Source organism: Protopterus annectens, chromosome 1.part0, assembly GCF_019279795.1.
Source record: "Protopterus annectens isolate FY-2018-M chromosome 1.part0, PAN1.0, whole genome shotgun sequence".
In the NCBI taxonomy this organism is placed as follows: Eukaryota; Metazoa; Chordata; order Ceratodontiformes; family Protopteridae; genus Protopterus; species Protopterus annectens.
Genome location: NC_056725.1, coordinates 614,566,769 through 614,589,033, shown reverse-complemented (window position 1 = coordinate 614,589,033; position 22,265 = coordinate 614,566,769). Strand labels below are relative to the sequence as shown.

The 22,265-nt window shown below is 45.3% G+C and overlaps 1 protein-coding gene across 1 annotated transcript in view; it reads left to right on the top strand.

The window, feature by feature from the left end:
- Nucleotides 1-22,265, top strand: part of TRERF1 (transcriptional regulating factor 1) — a 1,546,663-nt gene that overhangs the window by 520,254 nt on the left and 1,004,144 nt on the right. The window contains exon 6 of the mRNA XM_044060332.1: nucleotides 1,560-1,620. Coding sequence (XP_043916267.1) covers nucleotides 1,560-1,620 — 61 coding nt within the window. The remainder of the gene's footprint in view (nucleotides 1-1,559; nucleotides 1,621-22,265) is intronic.

Below are 22,265 nucleotides of genomic sequence, written 5' to 3'. Positions count from 1 at the left end.
CAGGATCTGCATCTTCAGTGTGTCTTGAATGCATCAGTGTCTAGTCTCTTCCTCTGTCAGCTGAGTCTTCAGCAATGACAATAAAACTACTGTTTGGATGTGATATTTAGGTGTAAAGCAGGACTGACAATATGGTCAGGGACACTTTGCCATGATGTTAGTATAAGTTGCTCCTCATTTATTGGTCTTAGTATTCTCTTTATATGTATTGTGTCTGCATTATACCATAAAAGCTTCTCTGAAATAAGACAGTGTAGGAATGCAAATTAAGAATGGATGCTCAGGAGAATCTTCTACAGCAGATTAGGTTACCTTCTTTCTGCTTTTGCTGTTTGGCCTACAATTTCCTTTGGATGAGAACTAGAAAAGAGATTGGGATAGTCTCCATTAGGGTGAAGGCACATTGGTGCACCGTGCTAGCAGTGCTGAGGCCAGTCTTACAATGATTACCAGCTGCAGAAACTTCCCTTGAAGACCTGGTGATATGGTGAATACTCATATAAATGTGCTTTTATTTGCAAAACAGGAAATAAAATATATATATATATATATATATATATATATGTGTGTGTGTGTGTGTGTGTGTGTGTGTATATATATATATATATATATATATATATATATATATATATATATATATATATGTGTGTGTGTGTGTGTGTGTGTATATATATATATATATATATATATATATATATATGTATATATATATATTTATAGTGCTCAGGTCATCCACACTTTGTGTACTTGTGTTTCATGTTCCTGTAAAAATATATACATATTCACATACACACAAACACATATATATGTACACATGGGTCTACTTTCATATATTGAAATTACATTTACCCAAATTCCAAATCAGCAAGACCACTTGTACGAAAGATGAGAATAAAGAAGCCTTGGATCACCGATAGTTATTCACAGGGTAAATAACCACTTGGCCACCAGGACAAAACAACTAGCCAGAATAAATTCAAATCCACCCAAGTGGAGGGGGGGGGTTCACCCCCCCCCCCTAACTAAATATGCCAACTCTGAGATCGCACTACAGTGGAGAAAAGGGGAAAGTTCACCCTGGTGGCTAAGTGGTTATTTACCCTGTAAATAACTGTTGGTGATATGAGGCTTTGTACAAGTGGTCTTGCTGATTTGTAATTTGGGTAAGTGTAATTTCAATAAATGAAGGCAGACCCATATATATATATATATATATATATATATATATATATATATATATATATATATATATATATATATATATATATATATATATATACATATATATATATATATATATATATATACATATGTATATATACACACACACACACACACACACACACACACACACAGTATTTTCTGTATTTCTATACTTTTTTGAGTGCAGCTTTTGTCTTAAAAATCTGTAAAGGTAATGACACAGCCAGTGGAAATTATTAATTGCATTTGGTGTTAATGTCATGATATTGCACTATTTATGGCCCAATAATAATAATAATGATGTTATACAAAATAAGGTGGTTATTTCACTTTTGGTTTCTGTCATTTTATTGTAGGTTGTTTTGATGGAGGTAGTGTACCAGTAACCCCAGGACCAGGAGAACAGACTGTTGAGCCGTGAGAACAGTTTTTGTATCTTTGAACTTTAAGTCATTAGTTGCATACTATAAATTTTCTATTAAACTTAATAGCTATATAAATAAAAGACCAGTATGGCAGTACTAATGTATTGGGTTCATGACCAGTTGGCTGATAATGATAGAGAGTGTTCGCCTAATGTAGGCTGCCATAGAGAGAAATATCCCTCTCCCCAGATGATTTTTATAATTAAAGAGGGTTCAAGGAACAAAGTCATATGCATGGGGTTGTGTGGAGGGTTTTTTTTTCTCCCAACTCCTCAAATGCTGCATTTTCAAATTCCAACAGTGTTCCTTTTTGGAAGCAAACTTTGATAAAAGTATGAAGAATTAATGTCTTAAATTTACACTGTACCATTGTACTAAATGTAATAATTTAATTAATTAATTAGTTTGTAACTAACTTGCATTCCCAGATGCGCAACAGCCCATGTGGTTTGATACCATAATAGTTTGTACCCCTTATAGTAACAGACAAATGTTGCTGCATGTCTCTGAATATGTCTCAGGGTTTACGGCAAGATGCTAAGTTTTATGATAACACTCATGATTTCTTTATCCCTGCTGATGGAGATAAAATTAACCAGTATGTTAAAAGCATCTAGACTGCTCATCTAGGGGATAAATAAAGGCAAACCAAAGATTGTTGCAACTAACAGTAGTTGCTCTCATTTTATTTAAGCAGCATATGTGATTCAGTAGATGCAATAAGCAGGCTCTCAGGATCTGACATTGCCATTTGCAGTCATTTATGGATTTGACTCGCTGCCTTTTTTAGAGGACTGCTTGTAGTCTTTTATTAATGCATCTTTTCTGAGGCCCTTGCTTTTCAAGTCTAAGATAGATATTGTAATAAAAGGGTTAATCGAATGGACCCTCATTTCCCTGCTGAAGGTGTTCATAGTATTTCTCAGAGAGTTTTTCAGATGAATTAAGGGAGCTAGCATAAACCATGATCCAGATGGCGACAGAAGTCTGTCCACCACTGTCATTTTATAGTAGTCCCACCAAGGTTAGCAGTTTAAGAACTGGCAGCCCATAGGATAGACTCCCTTATTTTTTTGTGATGCAGAAACCCTTCAAATAACTCATTCAGAAGTTCTCTTTAGCTCTTCTTACTTACTTTCCAGTCACCTTCATCCTTCCTACTAAAGATAAGTTGTTTAGACCTTCATGATACTTCATGGAAAAGTACCATCCACATTTGATCCATTTCTGGGTAGCTGCCATTTATTTCCAGTTTTATAGACTTAATTTTTATCTTTTCTATTTTCCAAAGATTTTTCAAAGTATGTGGCACAGTGGTTGCAATTCTGCTGAGGGGGAGACCATAAGGATTATTTTGTTTAGATGACAATCTCCTTCTAGCCTGTTCTGAAAGTATCCTTCTCTCAGCAGTAGAGAAGTTCTTGTCCCTCTTTACATTCCCAGACATTTTACTGAATTTAGAAAATCTGCATACCTGTCGTTAAAGCATTACTTCCTCATTTGTGACATGCCTTCAGAGTAAACTTAATGTCTGCCTTCTGTTTCTTCAAACATTTGGTAGTTCCAGGCTTGCTGATTGTTCCATTTCTTAGACTTATGGCTACAGCTATTCCCATGATTTTTAGATGGAAAGCAAAACATGATAACTGTCCAATATAATTTTTTAGTAAAATGGGGCCAAGTCACTGACTTCCTTTAAGATTCCATTTGCCTTTCCTGTATAGTTATATGGAGTCTTTCTTAACTTAAAAGTAGTCATATCATTCTTTTCATCTTAATGAGAGTATCCTTTTAGTCTCTTAAAGGAAAATGTTTCACCTCTTCTTGCTCAAAATGGTTAGTGAAGGGCTTATTATGGGAAGGGAGAGCCCATTTGTTTCTTTAACTTCAATTTAGCCCTCAAGAATTATGAACTCCTTGAGTGTAAAACAATACTAAAAATGAGATGTTAAGTTGTCAATCTCGCCTTCATTCTTGCTGGATGGGTTCGGAGCCGATCCTCGGCTCCGACTCGGCACTTGCTTAGCTTGAGAACTCCTTTTACCAGCTCGAGGCAACCCTATATCCCATGATGCAAGGCGGGACTACCTCAGATCTCGCTTTGCTTTGTAAGAGGTCTCCTTTTTGCCAGCTGAGGTAAGTTTGAGTTTTTCAAACAGCTTTAGTCAGGGTTTATCTTCCCCATTTCCTTTTTTATAGAGTGTAGTGTTCATACTATCCACCCTATTCCTTAGATAGTTTAAAAAGTTTAAAAAAGTTTAAAAATTTTCAGTTAGGCCTGAGCCTCCCTTATTGATCCCTATCTGTGTGTCTGTGTTTGTGGGATTAATTGTGTGACTGTTTTTGGGGTGTGTGTGAGTATTTTTGTTACTCTTTTCTTGGACAATGTCTAAGGAGGTAAAGGTCTCGGGCTTCAAGAAGTGTGACTCGTGCTGTCAGAAAATGTCTCTGACAGACGGTCACACTTCTTGTGTTTACTGCCTGGGGCCTTTACACCTGCAGGACTCCTGTGCCTTGTGTCACTCTTTTAGCCAGCGAGTCCTGCAGGAAAGGAGGAATAAATTAATCCTCCGTGGCTTATTAAAGCCGGAAGGTTCACCCACTAAACCTGGGTCCAGTAAACCTTCCAAGCCATCTAAGGGTCAGGCTACAGCTTCCAAGCCTTCCCCGGTGGCTCCGACTCCTTCGGAGCCGAGATCGGCTCCGGCCGGAGCCGATCTTTCTTCTTCTCAGGTGGTGTCGGCTCCGATCGGTTCCGACACCCAATCTACTGTTGCCTTGTCGGCTCCGGCTGGAGCCGACATATTATCCAGTATCGGAGCCGAGAAACCTTCGGCTCCATCTGGAACCCAGGGGACGTCGGCTCCGATGACTTCATCCAGGAAGAGATCTCGGTCCCCTTCTTTGGAATCTATCCACTCGGCTCCGAGATCTCCTCTTTTGTCGGAGCGGAGTCATCGGAGCCGATCTTCGAGATCGTCCAGGCTGTCTGACCACGATTTAGAGAGGGTGGTAAGCAGGCTGTTGAAGTCGCAGGCACTGGCCCAAATGCTCCATAGCCCGTCTCAGCAGACTTCTGCTATTGCTTCACCCCTTGAACTTCCTCCTCCGACTCCCCACCAGAGTTCGGAGCCGGAGCTTCTCGGGACAGCGACTGTGTCAGCGCCGGAGCCGATACATCCTTTTTCGGCTCTGTCGTCCTCGGCTCCGATCTCCTCCTTGAGACCTTCCTTGGAGGGATCCGGTCGTCGAGTTTCCCTTGTCGGCTCCGAGGGGGCTAGTGGCATCGGACCCTTGTCCGACCCCGCTCTCCCTCTCGGGGCTTCGGCTTTGGTAAGCTCGGCACCGACATTGCTCGGAGCCTTCCCTCTCAGTGGAGCCGGGAATTCCTATTTCCTCGGAACGGGAATGTTCCGGCCTCCCGGGGAGGGGAGCCTTTGAGGTGATGAGGAGTGTCCTGGCTCCTGAGCCAGGTCAACGGTCCATCCCTCTAGCTCCTCCCTCTTCGGTGCCTGTAGACGCCTCTTGCCAGCCTCTTGCTCTCAGGCCCAGGGATCCATCGCCCCAGGTTTCCCCATTGGGAATATCTTCCTCTTCCGAGGTTTCTCCTGATCCTGCAGGGGAACCCCCTCGGAAGAGGACATGTAAGAGGAAACACACAGACTCCCCTGAGTCTACTACATCTGATACCGACTTAGATGAGTCGGAGGGTTCCCACGATCCCCTCTGAGGATGTCTCCTTCTCAGACATCCTTGAGCTCCTCAAACAGAGGGGGAATTGGCCCTCCATTGACCCTCCGAGGATGAGTCGGTATACCTGGAGGCTTTTGGATCCCGACCCTCCACCTCCTGGGTGTCTCCGCCTTTCGACCCACTTATGCAGGTAGTGGCTCGAAGGCGTGGGCTCCAGATTCTGTGGAACCTGTCCCCAGGAGACCATCCAAATTTATTACGGCCCCTACGGACAAGCAGTTTCTTTCCAAGGGCGTCTCTGTGGATGCTATGGTGGTGGCGGCCACTAAGAAGGAACTTATTGCGGATCCTTCAGTACCTGTCCATCCTCCTAACAAAGATTCTAGGACCATGGACAGGTATGGAAAGCGGATGTTTTCTTCAGCGACCTTTGCTATGCATTCGCTGAACTACCTTTGTCACTTCACCAGGCTTCAAAGAGATATTCTCAAGGAACTAGGTGAAGTAGTCCAGGATCCTTCTGCTACTGGGGCTCAAGAAAAGATTGCCTCACAGCTAGCAATCCTGAATTCCTTAACCAACTCCTCCATGCGGCTCATATCCTATGCAGCCGATGGAGCGAGCAGGGCCGCAGGCACAGGAGTGGCTCTTAGACGTCAAGCCTGGATGCGGCTTTGTAATTTTGCGGACCCCTTTAAGGCGTCCTTCACCAATACCCCCTTTGACGGTTCGGCTTTGTTCGGACCTCAGGTGAAGGAAACCTTGACCAGGTGTGAGCAGGACGGTAAAACTCTTTCTGCCGTTGGAGTCCATTTTTCCACCCCTTCTAGACCCTATCCCAAGGGTCAGAAGGGAGGGAAGATGTGGTTCCGCAAAGCCCAAGGAGCTACACCGGACACACGTGGTCAGTTTACCCCCAGAGGCAGAGGGGTAACAATAATAGACGCCGCCCTAGAGGCAGGGGGGGGTCCTCAGAACCAGGGCAACAGGGAGTCTCTTCCTGAGAAGCCCTTTCAGCACCCCTGAGGTGTTGCCCGACTGTCCACCCTTGGAGGCAGTCGGGGGAAGGATTTCGCTGTACCCAGTAGCCTGGCATTCCCTTTCACAAGATATGTGGGTACAGTCGATCATATCCGAGGGTTACAAAATCCCTTCAAAGGTATCCGACCTCAACAATCCCTTCCAGACATCTCACCCGGTCAAAGGGATTTGGCAGAACAGGAGGTTTTAAAGCTCCTAGAAAAAGAGCCGCCCAGACTGTTCCGCAGACCAAGTAGGATCCGCATCTACTCAAGATTCTTTTGGTCCCCAAAAGGACGGGAGATTGAGACCGATATTAGACCTGAGCAGTCTAAACAGATTTGTCAAGAAGGCAAGATTCGGATGGTCACGCTTCAGTCCATTCTGCCCTTTCTGGGCAAGGACAACTGGATGTGCTCTATAGACCTTCAGGACGCGTACTATCACATAAAGATTCACAGGCGCTCCAGAAGGTTTCTCTGCTTTCGGCTAGGGACCAGTCATTACCAATTCAGAGCCCTGCCCTTTGGCCTCACTTCAGCCCCCAGAGTGTTTACCAAATGCATGGCAGTGGTCACAGCTCATCTGAGATGTCAAGGATTCCAGGTGTTTCCTTATTTAGACGACTGGCTCCTCTCCGTCACCACCAGGTGTCAGCTTCTTCAGACCAGAGACTACACTCTGCAGCTATGCAGGAGTTTGGGAATTTCAGTGAATTTCGAAAAATCCTCTCTGCGGCCTTGCCAATCTATCACCTTTATAGGCGCAGAATTAAACACCGTCAAAATGTTAGCCAGACTAACAGATCAAAGAATTCTGGACATCCAAAAATACGTTCGGATTTTATTGCAGAGCAGCAAAGTCAAAGCCAGACTGATACTAAAGGTTCTAGGTCTTATGGCTGCGGCCATTGTTCTTCTACCACTGGCTCGCTTCCACATGCATCTTCTACAGTGGATGTTATTCACTCAGTGGTCGTTCCACAGTCTTCCGATGAGGCACGAAATCTTAGTCACACAATCGTGCAGGACTCATCTGAACTGGTGGATATCTTCCCCTCTTCTTCATCAGGGCTGACCTTTTGTTCCCCCTCCTCCGGTTGCCACAGTTACTACGGATGCCTCTCTGATCGGGTGGGGGGGCATTATCAGGGCAGGATGGTCCACGGGACGTGGCAACCCATAGAATACCATCTGCACATAAATGTCCTGGAGATGAGAGCGGTGCTTTTAACGTTGCAAGCCCTCAACGACTTTCTTCCCGCGGGGACTATTGCAGTACAAACGGACAACATGTCCGTGGTCTGGTACATCAACAAGCAGGGCGGGACCAGGTCCTATCCTTTGTGTCGAGAAGCTCTCAGACTTTGGCAATGGGCAATCTCCTCTCATCGGTTTCTGATAACAACGCACATCCCCGGCAGGTCCAACCTCTTGGCAGACAGGCTGAGCAGATCCATTCTCATGCCTCACGAGTGGTCTCTCAATCAATCTGTAGTGGACCAGATTTTTCTGAAGTGGGGCACACCTTGTTGCGATCTTTTTGCTACACCCCAAAACAACAAGTGCCCCGATTATTTCACCCTCTTTCCCCTACCAGGCCAACCCCTGAGAGACTCTCTAACCCAGGATTGGCCCCGAGGACTTCTGTACGCCTTTCCTCCCTTTCCCTTGATTCCACAAGTCATTCAGAAAGCCACCGTTTTGAGGGCCAAGTTGATTCTCATTGCCCCTTACTGGCCTCGACAAATTTGGTTTCCGTCTCTGCATCGTCACCTCCTGGTGCAGCCCTGGCATCTGGACCCAGTTCCGGATCTCTTGATCCACCAGTCGGGTCAACAGCACCTGGCCATTCATTCTCTCAACCTCACTGCTTGGTTGCTCCACTTCCTTCCCTAGCCAGGCTTCCTATGATCTCTGATCCGTCAGAGATATCTTAGTGGCTTCTTTAAAGTCGCCCACCAGAACCGTTTATGCTAGCAAGTGGCGGCTTTCCATTTGGGCAAATTCCAGAAATATCGATCCCTTTACTGCTCCTGTGCATTCTGTTTTAGATTTCCTGGCTGAGGTTTTTCAGTCAGGATCTTCTTCATCTACAGTAAAAGTTCAAATGGCTGCTATTTCCAAGTATCATGTTGGCTTGCAAGATCATAACATTATGTCTCATAGACTATGCAAGGCTTTTCTGAGAGGAGTGTTTCTCCTAAAGCCGCCAATAAAACATCCTCCTCCACAATGGGATCTAAATTTAATGTTGGCATCCTTAATGTTACCACCCTTCGAACCATCTGCTTCATGTTCATTGAAATTATTGACCTGGAAAACTATATTTTTACTGGCTGTCACTTCAGCAAGAAGGGTTTCCGAGATTCAAGCTCTCTGCATCCGTTCCCCTTACTTGGTTTTTCACAAGGACAGGGTATCCTTAAGAACTAACCCGTCCTTTCTCCCCAAAGTTGTTTCTCAAACCAATATTAATCAATCCATCGATCTACCAGTCTTTTTCCCAAACTATTCTGACAGAGCTGAACAAAAGCTTCATTTTTTGGATGTCCATCGTCAGCTCAGGTACTATTTGCATAGAACGAAACAATTCAGGAAATCGGACCAATTATTTGTCTCCTATGCAGAAAACAGGAAAGGTCTCCCAGTGTCTAAAGTGACCTTATCCAGATGGTTGTCTTCCACCATTTCTTATGTGTATTCACTCAGAGGCAAGCAACTACCTTCTAAACTGAAAGCACACTCAACCAGGAGTCTATCCACTTCTGCAGCCTTTCAGGATAGACTACCCATTGATACCATTTGTGCAGCAGCTACTTGGGCCACTCCTCATACCTTTGTCTCTCATTACAAGTTAGATTTGGCCTCCAGAGACAGAGCCAGTTTTGGTTCCACAGTTCTCAAGAGTCTGTTCCATTGAGCCACCTGGGATACAGGTGCTAGGGACGCGGTCCCATCCAGCAAGAATGAAGGCGAGATTGACAACTTAACATTTAGAAGTTATGTACCTACCATAACGTTCCATGTTAGTTGTCTTCTCTCGCCTTCTTTCTTGCGTCCCTCCCTCCTTCCCCCTGGCCTGGACAGATCTTGAAGAGTTCCTATCAGGTTGTTTCCTCCTGAGCCTTCATTAGAGGACTCCTTTATTATGAACTTGGTTTCCTAAAATATATTAGGTTAGTCCTTAGCAGGGTAGGTTAGCTACCAAATGAGATCTGAGGTAGTCCCGCCTTGCATCATGGGATATAGGGTTGCCTCGAGCTGGTAAAAGGAGTTCTCAAGCTAAGCAAGTGCCGAGTCGGAGCCGAGGATCGGCTCCGAACCCATCCAGCAAGAAAGAAGGCGAGAGAAGACAACTAACATGGAATGTTATGGTAGGTACATAACTTCTAATTTATCAACATCATTAATTTTAAATATAGCTAAAACTTATGTGAAACAACCAAAATATTTAATGAATAAGTGCTTTTATTCAATATAGACTTCTCCTTCAGTATTACAACCCCATGTTGGTGTTCTAATGCTAAGATGAGATGTTAAGTTGTCTATCTCGCCTTCATTCTTGCTGGATGGGTTCGGAGCCGACCTCGGCTCCGACTCGGCCACTCTAAAGCTCGAGAGTTGGTTCCACCGGCTCGAGGACCCCTTATATCCCACAATGCTAGGCGTGAACTACCTCAGATCTCGTTTGCCACTACAGCGATCGAGGTGTTGTTTTTTCTACCGGCTCAGGTCAGTGGTATTAGACAGTCTTTAAAGCTATTTAAACCCTTTTTTCTAGCTTAATTTTCCCCTTTTAGCTATAGTGTAGTGGATATTATCCTTTCTACCCTTATCCAGCCCCTTTCCCACAAGAACTGATAAGTTCTTTCCTTAGGCCTTCGGGCCCTCTATCCCTGATAGTGGTGTGTATGTGTTTTGTAGGGATTTATTTTCTATAAATAACTAATTTCTTTAGCTTTTTAGTTAATTTACCTTTCTGAGAGTGTAATCGGTGTGTGTGTGTTTTGTGTGGTGATTACACTTCTATTCCTTGAAAATGTCCAAGGATTCAAAGGTCTCAGGCTTCAAGAAGTGTGACTCGTGCTGTCAGAAAATGTCTCTGACAGACGGTCACACTTCTTGTGTGTACTGCCTGGGACCTTTACACCTGCAGGACTCTTGTGCTGTATGCCATGGCTTCAGCCCCAGAGTCCTGCAGGAAAGAAAGAACAAACTCATCCTCAGGGGTTTGCTCAAGCCTGAAGGTTCCCTAACTGCTTCATCGGGAAAACCTTCCAAGGCTTCTAAGACCTCGACTCCAGTTTCTGAGTCAAGGCCTAAGGCTTCGAAGCCTACTGCTACATCGGCTCCGGCTGGAGCCGATGAGTCTTTGACTACAGTTTCTGTGGTTCCCTCGGCTCCGGCTGGAGCCGAGGTATTGGAAATTCCTGGGTCGGCTCTGATCACACCATCGGAGCCGACATCTAGAAAGAGGTCGAGGTCACCATCCCTTGGCTCCGTTCATTCGGCTCCAGCGTCTCCCTTGCTGTCTGAACGGAGCCACAGATCTCACTCCTCCAGGTCATCGAGGCTCTCGGATCATGACCTCCAGAGGGTAGTGAGTCGACTTCTAAAGTCCGAGGCACTGGCCCAAATGCTTCAGAGCCCGACTCATCAGTCGATGCCTCAACCTATTCCTCTAAATATTCCTCCTCCGACTCCTTTGAGCTCGGGCAGGCGCCTCGGAACCGAGACTGTGGTAGCGCCGGAACCGATACATTTGACTGCGGCTCCTGCGTGGGCTCCGATTTCTGCTTTTGAAGAATCTCGGTGCGGACTTCCTCGTCGGCTCGAGGGGTGAGTGGCATCGACCCTTGTCCGACCCCCTCTCCTCTCGGTGCTTCCGGCTGGTGAGTTCGGCTCCGACATCGGCCTCTGAGCCATCTCTGTCGGTGCCGAGGGAGGTTCTCAGCTTCTCGGAGCGGGGACCTCTGGCTCTGCCTGACGGGGGTGTGTTCGAGGTCATGCGGAGAGTGTTAGAACCTTGTTCAACTCCACAGTCGGCTCCGTCCGTCCCTCCCTCTTCGGTGCCTCAGGTGATGTCTACTCACTCCCTCATCCCAGACCGCAGAGAGCCAGCTCCTCAAGAATCCCCTGTGGGGATCTCATCCTCTTCGAGGCCTCCTGAATTGGCAGAGGAGCCCCCTAGGAAGAGAAAGTGTAAGAGGAAACACATAGACTCACCTGAGTCTGTCACCTCTGACACAGATTTAGAGGATTCCGAGGGTTCCCCCCCCGTTCCCCTTCTGAAGATGTCTCCTTTGCGGACATTCTAGAGATCCTGAAACAGAGGGGAAATTGGCCAGCCCTTAACCCTTCGGAGGATGAATCTGTGTATCTTGAGGCGTTTGGCTCTCGCCCTTCCACCTCCTGGGTGTCTCCCCCCTTTGATCCCCTCATGCAGGTGGTGGCAAAGAAAGCCTGGATGGCTCCTGACTCAGTGGACCCCACCCCCAGGAGACCTTCTAAATTTATAACAGCACCAACTGACAAACAATTTCTGACCAAGGGTGTTACTGTGGATGCTATGGTGGTAGCTGCTGCCACCAAGAAGGAACTAGCTGATCCTTCAGTACCTGTTCATCCCCCTAACAAAGAATCTAGGTCTATGGACAGGTATGGGAAGCGGATGTTTTCGTCAGCGACCTTTGCAATGCGTTTGCTGAACTACCTATGCCATTTCACCCATCTCCAGAGAGACTTGATCAAGGAAGCGGGTGAGATGTTGAAGGATCCTACAGCTGCAGATTTTCAAGACAAAATGAAAACCCAGCTGACTACCCTGAATTCGATAGCTAACTCCTCCATGCGCCTCCTTTCATATGCGGCTGATGGAGCGAGCAGAGCCGCAGGGACAGGTGTCGCCTTACGTCGGCATGCCTGGATGCGACTATGCAATTTTGCGGACCCCTTTAAAACGTCTTTCACCAATTCCCCGTTTGATGGATCATCTCTTTGGTCCTCAGGTGAAAGAAACCTTGACTAGGTGCGAGACGGATGGCAAAACTCTATCTGCCGTCGGAGTGCGTTTTTCTACTCCTTCTAGACCTTACCCCAAAGGCCAGAAAAGTGGAAAAATGTGGTTCCGCAAACAATCTCAAGGGAATTTGCCTGACGCACAGAGTCGGTTCCCCTCCAGAGGCAGAGGAGGGAACAATAATGGTAGACGTCGCCCTAGAGGCAGAGGGGGTCCGCAGAACCAAGGCAATCGAGAAACCTTTTCCGATAAGCCTTTTCAGCATCCCTGAGGTGTTGCCCGACTGTCCACCTTCGGAGGCAGTCGGGGGAAGGTTGTCACTGTACCCAGAAGCCTGGCTATCCCTAACTCAAGACAAATGGGTACAGTCCATCATTTCCGAAGGCTATTCCATTCCCTTCGTTCGCATTCCAAACCAATCAAAAAAATCCCTTCCAGATGTTCCACCCGCTCAAAGGGATCTTGCAGCTTTGGAAATTTCAAAGCTGCTGGCAAAAAGAGCAATTCAGCCAGTTCCAGCAGACCAGCAAGGATCCGGAATCTACTCCAGGTTCTTTTTAGTTCCAAAGAAAACAGGGGACTGGAGACCAATTTTGGATCTCAGTATCTTGAACAAGTCGGTCAAGAAATCAAGATTTCGGATGGTCACGCTACAGTCCATCCTTCCCCTATTGGGAAAGGAAAACTGGATGTGCTCTATAGACCTTCAGGATGCGTACTATCACATAAAAATGAACAGACGCTCCAGAAGATTCCTCCGCTTCAGGCTGGGAACCAGTCATTTTCAGTTCAGAGCCCTGCCCTTTGGTCTCACCACAGCCCCCCGGGTGTTTACCAAATGCATGGCAGTGGTAGCTTCTCACCTGAGACGTCAAGGATTCCAGGTGTTTCCATATTTAGACGACTGGCTCCTCACAGCTCCCACCAAGCATCTTCTTCTAATGGCCAGGGACTACACCTTTCGCATTTGTCAAAACTTAGGCATTTCAATAAATTGCGAAAAGTCTGTTTTGTCGCCTTGTCGTGTTATTACCTTCATAGGCGCAAATCTAGACACAGTCAACATGTCTGCGAGGCTAACAGATCAGAGAATAGCAGACATACACAAATTGGTCTCGCTCCTCTTCAGCAGCAACAGAGTCAAAGCCAGGTTAGTTCTGAAAGTATTGGGGATTATGGCGGCTGCCATACCTCTGATTCCATTAGCCAGATTCCACATGAGACTCCTTCAATGGATGCTCTTCACACAATGGTCATACCAGCAACTTCCGATGTCCCACACCATTATGATTACGCAAACATGCAGGAATCATCTTCTGTGGTGGATGTCTTCCCCTCAGCTCTTCTTGGGAAGACCCTTTGTTCCTCCCCCTCCGGTTGCTACTCTGACAACGGACGCCTCCCTGATCGGGTGGGGGGTCATTATCAGGACAGAACTGTCCAGGGCACATGGCAACCAGACGAATGCCACTTGCACATAAATGTTCTAGAGATGAGAGCAGTGCTTTTAGCGTTGCAAGCCCTTCAAGACTCTCTTCCCTTGGGAACGATAGCAATCCAGACAGACAACATGTCTGTAGTGTGGTATATCAACAAACAAGGCGGAACCAGGTCCTATCCCCTATGTCGAGAAGCACTCAGACTGTGGCAATGGGCGATTTCTTCTCAACGGTTTCTGATAGCAACGCACATCCCCGGGAAGTCCAATCAAATCGCGGACAAGTTGAGCAGAGCTATCCTCATGCGAGTGGTCTCTGAAAAGATTCTATTGTGAGAAAAATTTTTCTCAAGTGGGGTCAGCCTTGCTGCTACCTTTTTGCTACTCCCCAAAACAGCAAGTGCAAAGATTATTTCACCCTATTCCCGCTACCAGGCCAGCCCAGCAGAGACGCTCTAGTCCAAGTTTGGCCCCGGGGACTTCTGTATGCATTTCCTCCCTTCCCACTAATCCCTCAAGTGATACAGAAAGCTATCGCTCAGAAGGCCTCCTTGATCCTCATTGCTCCTTACTGGCCTCGACAGGTTTGGTTCCCCTTTCTACATCAATTTCTGTTGGAGCAACCTTGGTATCTGGACCTAGTTCCAGATCTTTTGATCCATCAGTCGGGTCAGTTTCATCGCTCCCTCCCCTCTCTGAACCTCACTGCTTGGTTCCTCCAATTCCAACCTTAGCCAGGCTTCCTCAAATATCTCACGCTGTTCGAGATATTTTGATAGCTTCCCATAAATCTTCCACTCGAAAGATTTATCTGAGTAAGTGGAAACGTTTTGCCTATTGGGCTCAAGGAAGGGACATAGATCCTTTCACGGCTTCCATCCAAATAGTCCTTGATTTTCTAGCTGGACTCTTCCATGCAGGTTCATCTCCTTCTACTCTTAAAGTTCAATTGGCAGCTATTTCTAACTTTCATGTGGGCGTCTCAGAGTCTGCCATAATGTCCCACAAGCTTTGCAAAGCCTTTTTAAAGGGAGTTTTTCTACTCAGACCTCCTATAAGAAATCCTCCTCCTCCTTGGGACCTAAATTTAGTTCTCAGTTCCTTGATTCTCCCCCCTTTCGAACCTGCAGCTTCCTGTTCTTTAAAATTGCTATCATGGAAGACTCTCTTTCTGGTAGCTATTACTTCAGCTAGAAGAGTTTCAGAACTTCATGCACTCAGCTGTCGACCTCCTTATCTGTTGTTCCATAAGGACAGGGTATCCTTACGAACCAACCCGTCCTTTTTACCTAAAATAGCCTCGGCGTCTAACCTAAATCAAAGCATTGACCTCCCTGTGTTTTTTCCAGAATATTCTAATAGGTCTGAACAAAAATTGCATTGGCTAGATGTTCATTGTCAGTTAAGGTACTATTTGGATAGAACCAAACAATTCAGAAAATCTGACCAGCTGTTTGTCTCTTATGCAGAAGGCAGAAAGGGACTTTCTGTTTCTAAGGTATCACTATCTAGATGGCTAACATCTCTAATTTCCAATGTCTATGAAATAAGACACCAAAAGCTACCTAACAAACCTAAAGCCCATTCCACCAGAGCTTTGGCTACTTCTATAGCCTTCCAAGACAGACTGCCTATAGACACCATTTGTGCAGCAGCTACTTGGGCTACTCCTCACACTTTCATTTCACATTATAAGTTGGATTTAGCTTCTAGGCATAGAGCTAATTTTGGTTCCACTGTGCTCAAGAGTCTGTTCCGTTAGGCCACCCGGGGCAAGGTGCTAGGGACGCGGTCCCATCCAGCAAGAATGAAGGCGAGATAGACAACTTAACATATAGAAGTTATGTTCTTACCATAACGTTCCATGTTAGTTGTCTTCTTCTCGCCTTCTTTCTTGCGTCCCACCCTCCTTCCCCCTGGCCTGGACAGACCTAGAGGAGTTTGATTGTGACCTCTCTTTCTACCACCTCTTTGCGATAGGTATATGCTCTACTGTGCATTTTTTCCTTCATCAGGCTTAGGTCACCTTTTCTCCTTCCCTTTGTTTATAGAGGTGGACTCCTTTCCATTTTTTTCCTGGTTGTATTATTAGCTGGGCCTAGCTCACAAACGAGATCTGAGGTAATTCACGCCTAGCATTGTGGGATATAAGGGGGGCCTCGAGCCGGTGGAACCAACTCTCGAGCTTTAGAGTGGCCGTGTCGGAGCCGAGGTCGGCTCCGAACCCATCCAGCAAGAAAGAAGGCGAGAAGAAGACAACTAACATGGAACGTTATGGTAAGAACATAACTTCTATTTATCAAAGCCTTGCAGTCATTCAGACCATTTTCCCCAAGAATTCAATACTAATAGAAAAGATTGCAACTTTTATTGAAATGGTCCATCAATCAGTCAGGAGTTACTGAACCACATAAATTCTGAGTATGCACTTTCATCAAGACTCAGTTCTAGCATTTCTCTATTACGGATGTGAAATATTCTCTTTTTTGATCAGAACATTTCTTGTTAATTCTCAGAGACATTGTTCACTGGCTTTTTACCTTACAACACACAGGTGATATGGAGCAGGTCAGCTTGTTAGTCTTGAAGGTGAGCCTGCAGTTGTTACCTTCTTAGGGGAGGTGTGCATGCCTATTTTCCCTTCTGTGTATAATAAAAATGGAATAATAGCAGTGTTGGCTCTGCCTGCAGGGAGCTCCACTAGGTGAACTCCTAGTGCTCGTACTAGTGGGTCACCTTTGTAGCAAGCTCTAGCTGCACCCCCTCCCAGGATGGGTGAGCTGGCAGCAGCCTTTGACTCACATCCTCACCACTAGTCAGCTCCTACAGGCACCCAATATAATTGGGTGTTCTCCCCCTACCCCACATAGCTGGCTCTCTCAGCTTATTTTTTACCTTTGGTACATTTGGTATCTAGCAAAAACCTTGGTCATCTGATTATTCCAAGCAAGGATTCATTATTATATTATTTTAATTTTGTGGTATTCTGCACATAAATCTTTATGCTTTTCCCAGTATTGCATATTGCCACAAGTACTTTTCCCATCTTCGATACTGTGTGGACAACACTTGCAGTGCTGCATAACTGACTTAAAGAAACTGGCTTATGACTTTTTGCAAAATTCTGTCACCCAGCTGACTTTTCTCAAAGCTCACCTGCACACTGTTCTGCTCTGTCTTGTAACTGTAGGATCTCTTGAGTCATTTATGGTTCTCAGACTTTCTACAAGATCAGTAGATCAGTTTTTGAAATTTCCCGTCGATTACCTTATTCTTTCTCAGTCTTCCCTTCAAAAAGTAGGTTTCCCTTCCAAAACAGTCCCAGATGTTCTTTGTGTTTCACTGTTGCAGTCATCACATTTGGGTTATCCCTGCCAGGGTAGCCCTCAGCCGGCGGCCTGAATACCAGAGACTTAGTATTTCTGCGTCAGTTGCTGTCGCTTGAGGTCTGACATCAGGTCGTCAGTGGTATAAAGGAAGGCAGCTGATGCCAGTACATCAGTCTTTCTTGCTGTGGAACCCGAAGCAGAAGCAGTTCGCACGAGTGCTGATCGGCCGCTACCTCTACCTGAGTTTTGTTTCCAAATTGAAGTTGAAAGCTAAGTACCCTGTTGGGGATCCTTTTTTCTTACACTAACCGATGTCAGAAAAAGTTAATTGTGTCGCCTGTGGAAAGCAAATACCACACCGGGACTTCCACTCTTACTGTGTCACTTGTCTATGCCCAGACCACGGCGTCCCTTGTTGTCGCTTCTGTGCTTTGTTTAATGCCCGAACTATTCATAGTCGGGCCCTTATTGTAGCCAGATATTTCCATTTACAGTCTTCGAATTCCAATATGGCTTTGGTAAGCCATCCGACAGCAGATCTTCCGAAAAAAACATAACGATAAAGATAGAGACAGACCGCACAGGACCATACCTTCCGAGAACGTTTCCGTTAAGCTGGTCGTTTGTCCTCCAGAACTCAGTGAGGCTCTTTTTCAGCCCCTGATGCCAGCTTCAATTAATTTTTAGGCCGCTACAGAGACCCTTTCGGAGTCCGGTATGCCGCAGAACTCTTCTTCTTCTTCTTCTAAGGATTCTGCGGTCATCTCTACCTTGGATGGGTTTAGAGCCGCTGTGCAGGCATCGGCTTCCAAAGTAGTCCTTCGCAACACCGAATACCGACACAAACTGACGCCTTCTTTCACGGCTGCTGTTTTTTTGAAAACAACTGAGTTCCTTAGGCCCAGGGGTTGAACCACCCCTAAGAAACCAACTACCCTTTCTCAGTCAGCTGCTCCCTTGCCTCAGTCTCAAATGCTTAAAGTGGTAGAAGACCTTATCATGCTGATTAGGGGAAGCCAAGCCACTCCCTCAAAAAGGAAAAGAGAGCTGTCTCCAGTACTTTTGTCTGAATAAGAGTCAGATGAATCCGATGCATCTGACTATGAAGACATGCAACCCCTCTCCACATATGAGGATTCTGATGCAGAGGAATCCATTCCTTCAGCCACTCCCCCAGAGGATTTTTCGTTTGGGGAAACCCTGCATTCTTTAAGGGAGCATTTCAAATGGGAGAGTCAGGACTACCCACAGTCTAAAAAGAGACTGAGAGTTCCTGGACCTTCCACAACACAGACACTTAGCCATTCATCCAGTCCTAGATGTGGTGGATGATGTCTTCCTTGAATCCAGCTTAACTCCAGACGCTCTCCCTCTTGCTCCCAGAAAACCTGACAGGTACTACAGAGTCCCTGACTCTCACAAATATAGTTTTAAAAATCCGACAGCGGACCCTGAGGTCATTACCCAAGGGCCAAAAGAGATTAAAGCAACCTCAGCTAAGAATCCCACCCCCTCAGACAGGGATTCTCGAGCACTGGACAGATGGGGTAAAAAAAAGTGTACACCTCAGCAACTCTTGCTATCAGGGCACTAACTTGTCAGTTCCATATGCTTAAATATCAACAACATACCTTGGAACTCCTTAAACAAAAAATGTCCTCCTTTCCTGCATGGGCAGAATCTAAAGATTTACAGGAGTTAATGCATTCTGCTGGTCAAGTAACTAAACACACTTTGCACTGTGGTTTTGATGCCCTAGAAGCTTCTTGCAGGGCAGCAATCACTGGATCTGTCATTAGAAGACATGCATGGCTTAAGGAACACCCCCTGCCAGACCATGTCAAATCAAAATTGCTGAATGCACCCTTGCACAAAGATAACATATTTGGTACTAAAGCAGAAGAGGTCTTAAAAAAGATGGAAGAAAAAGCAAAATCTATGCAGACTATTAAAGATTTCTTACAGATGCAGCCCCCTAGGTTCAGCAGGCATTTTCCCTTCAAACACTGGTCCTTTCCTGCTCCTAGTAAATGGGGACAGCCTAGGCCCCGTGGAGACAGACCTCCCAGACAGCAGTCCCAGGGGTTACAGAGATCTAAGCAGTGGACAGCTTCCAATTCAAAACCAAGGAGTTCTAAGCCACCTCCTTATGATAAGAACTCACAATGACTCACCCCCTCCCGACCTCGCCTCTGGCCACTTTCACATACCCCTAGGAGGAAAACTCTCCTTTCACTCAAGCACCTGGGCCACCATTACCAAGGACCAATGGGTTCTGAACATTGTGTCTCAGGGGTACAAATTCTCCTTCCACACCCTTCCAACCCCAAAAGGGTTCCCAGATCTACACCAAATCAGTGGACAGAGGCTCAAAAACAAATTCATCCCCTGCTCACCCTGGGGGCAGTAGAGCACGTTCCTGCAGTGCAGATAGGCCATGGCTTCTACTCCAGACTTTTTCTGGTGCCCCATCCTCGATCTATTCATTCTAAACACCTTCTAGATGATCCCAAAATTCAAAATGCTCACCCTCCAGCATTTGCTACCCATGCTGTCCAAGGACGCTTGGCTAGCCACTCTGGACCTAAAAGAGACCTACCTCCACATTCCCATCAGGGGGTCCTGCAGAAAATATATCCGCTTCAGAGCAGGATCTCAACACTTTCAATTCTCTGTGCTTCCCTTTGGCTTATCTACTGCTCCCAGAGTTTTCACAAAATGTCTGGCTCCGACCGTTGCCTTTTGCAGACGACTGCCTTAGTCAGGCAGACAACCAGGAAAAGCTGCTCAAAGACCTGGCCTTTGTAAAGGACCTACTAAACTCCCTAGGGTACACAATCAATGAAAATAAAAACAGACATGTACCCACCAAAAGGATAATCTTCCTGGGATTAAGTCTGGACACAGCATCCCAGATGGCATGCTTCACACCAGAGAAACAAATCTTCCTATCAGCTTATTTCTCCCAACTGGCAACCAGGTCCCAGCTTTTTGCAAGGAAAATCTCGTAAGCCCTGGGGTTCATGGCATCCAGCATACTCCTCATTCCATATGCCAGACTGCATATGAGGAAACTTCAATGGTACCTAAAGAGCCTTTGGTGTCAACACTCTCAAGATCTGGAAACTCTTCTACCTATTATTCCTTGCCTGAGGAAGGAGTTTCTTTGGTGGGCAACAGCCTGCTCACACAAGAGACTGCCCTTCTCCCCACACCTTGCCGTCCAGACCCTTGCCACAGATGCATGAGACTACGCTTGGGGTGCACACCTGGACAGCAGGTGCATACAGGGCCAATGAAAGCCCCAGCAACTCCCCTTGCACATCACTCAAAAATGATGGCTGTGCAGCAGGCCTTGATAGCTTTCAAACCCTTCTCTCTCCAGGGGTTCTCCTGATCAAAACAGACAACACCACTGTGATGTGGTACATTAACAAGCAGGGAGGGACTCGCTCCTCCCCGCTGTGCAGGCTTGCCATGACCCTTTGGTTCACAGCCTCTTCCATGCAACTACACCTGTTAGCACAATACCTGCCAGGCTCTCTCAACTCCCTGGCAGACCAATTAAGCAGAAAGCTTTTGGACCCTCATGAGTGGCAGCTCAACAGAAACACTTTCTTTCTAATAACTCAGAAATGGGGGACCCCGGAGGTTGACCTTTTTGCTCCCACACCAACCATCAGCTTAGCAAATTCTGCACCAGGGTGTATCACTGCATGGCATGGAAAGTGGATGACCTGTCCTTCCCGTGGGTAAACTTCTCAGTCTATGCCTTTCCTCCCCTACCTCTCATTCCCTGGGTATTGCTCAAAATAAAGAGCAAAAGAAAAAAGCAAACTCCATAATGTTGAACAAGTTTAATGAGAATAAAAACAAAGCTTTTGGACAATAAGTCCATCTTGAGTGTTCACAAAAATTCATAGGAACAATGGTCCTTTTATAACAAAAACCTCATCACATGACACAGCCCAAGCCTATTACAAAACATCACTTAATTTTTTTTTTTAAATTAAAGCAACTCAATTTAAGTAACTAATAAAGGTTACCATAATAATAATATAACATCCCTAGTTCCCTATCATATTTGTTACTGTTTAGTTTTTAAAACTGGTTTTAATATTACTTGCTTATTTAAACCAGGGTAAACATCAGCCTGTAACCGAATGATCCACTCATATTCCTATGTATCTAATTTATTGACCAAATCACCACGTCTAATATTTGGGGATAAAGTGTCCATAACTGGAAAGAAAAACTGATGAGAGTCATTAGTTTCCTGTATATGTTGGGCCAGACAATTGGTAATAACCCTTCTACGTATATCTGATCTATGCTGTATAATTCTGTCACATAACCTTCTTGTAGATTTCCCAGTGTAAAAACATGAACATTGCTGACAGGTAGCTAAATAAATCACATAAGAAGTATTACAAGTATCTGTGCAATAAAATGTCACTTTCTTTCCATTTATAGGTTGTGCAAACTCAATGGATTGAGTAATGCTAGAACAACAAGAACACTTATAACAAGGAAAAGTTCCTTTCTTATTATAAACAGTAGTACATCTATTATTAAAAGCAAAATCTTTAAGACACAAATGCTTCTTCAAATTATCACAGTTCCTATATGTAAAAAGAGCCATGTGATGATATTTTTATTTTATAAAAGGACCATTGTTCCTATGAATTTTTGTGAACACTGAAGGACTTATTGTCCGAAAGCTTTGTTTTTATTCTCATTAAACTCATTCAATATTGTGGAGTTTGCTTTTTCTTTTGCTGTTTGGACTATTTTGTTATACTCCACTTTATCACTTAGCTCACCTTTTTTGTGCATCTTTGGTATTGTTGGTTTGGTGAACCAGTGAACATTGATTTTTGGATTTATCATGACACAGCCTACTGTTTCGCAGAATGGTTCTATGGGTTGATCTCTATACAGCTTACTGTTTCAAGAAAATCCATTGCTGAACTGTATGAATGCAACGGCTGATGGAGGAGTGAACGTTATGAATGTAACATCTCTGAAGAATGACTTTTGCCTCCAGATTCAAACCCTGGAACATAAGGTGAAAACTTTTAAGAAGTTGCGGTGGCAACGTTTTAGCTTTCATGCTTATTTAGACTTTGGTGTTGT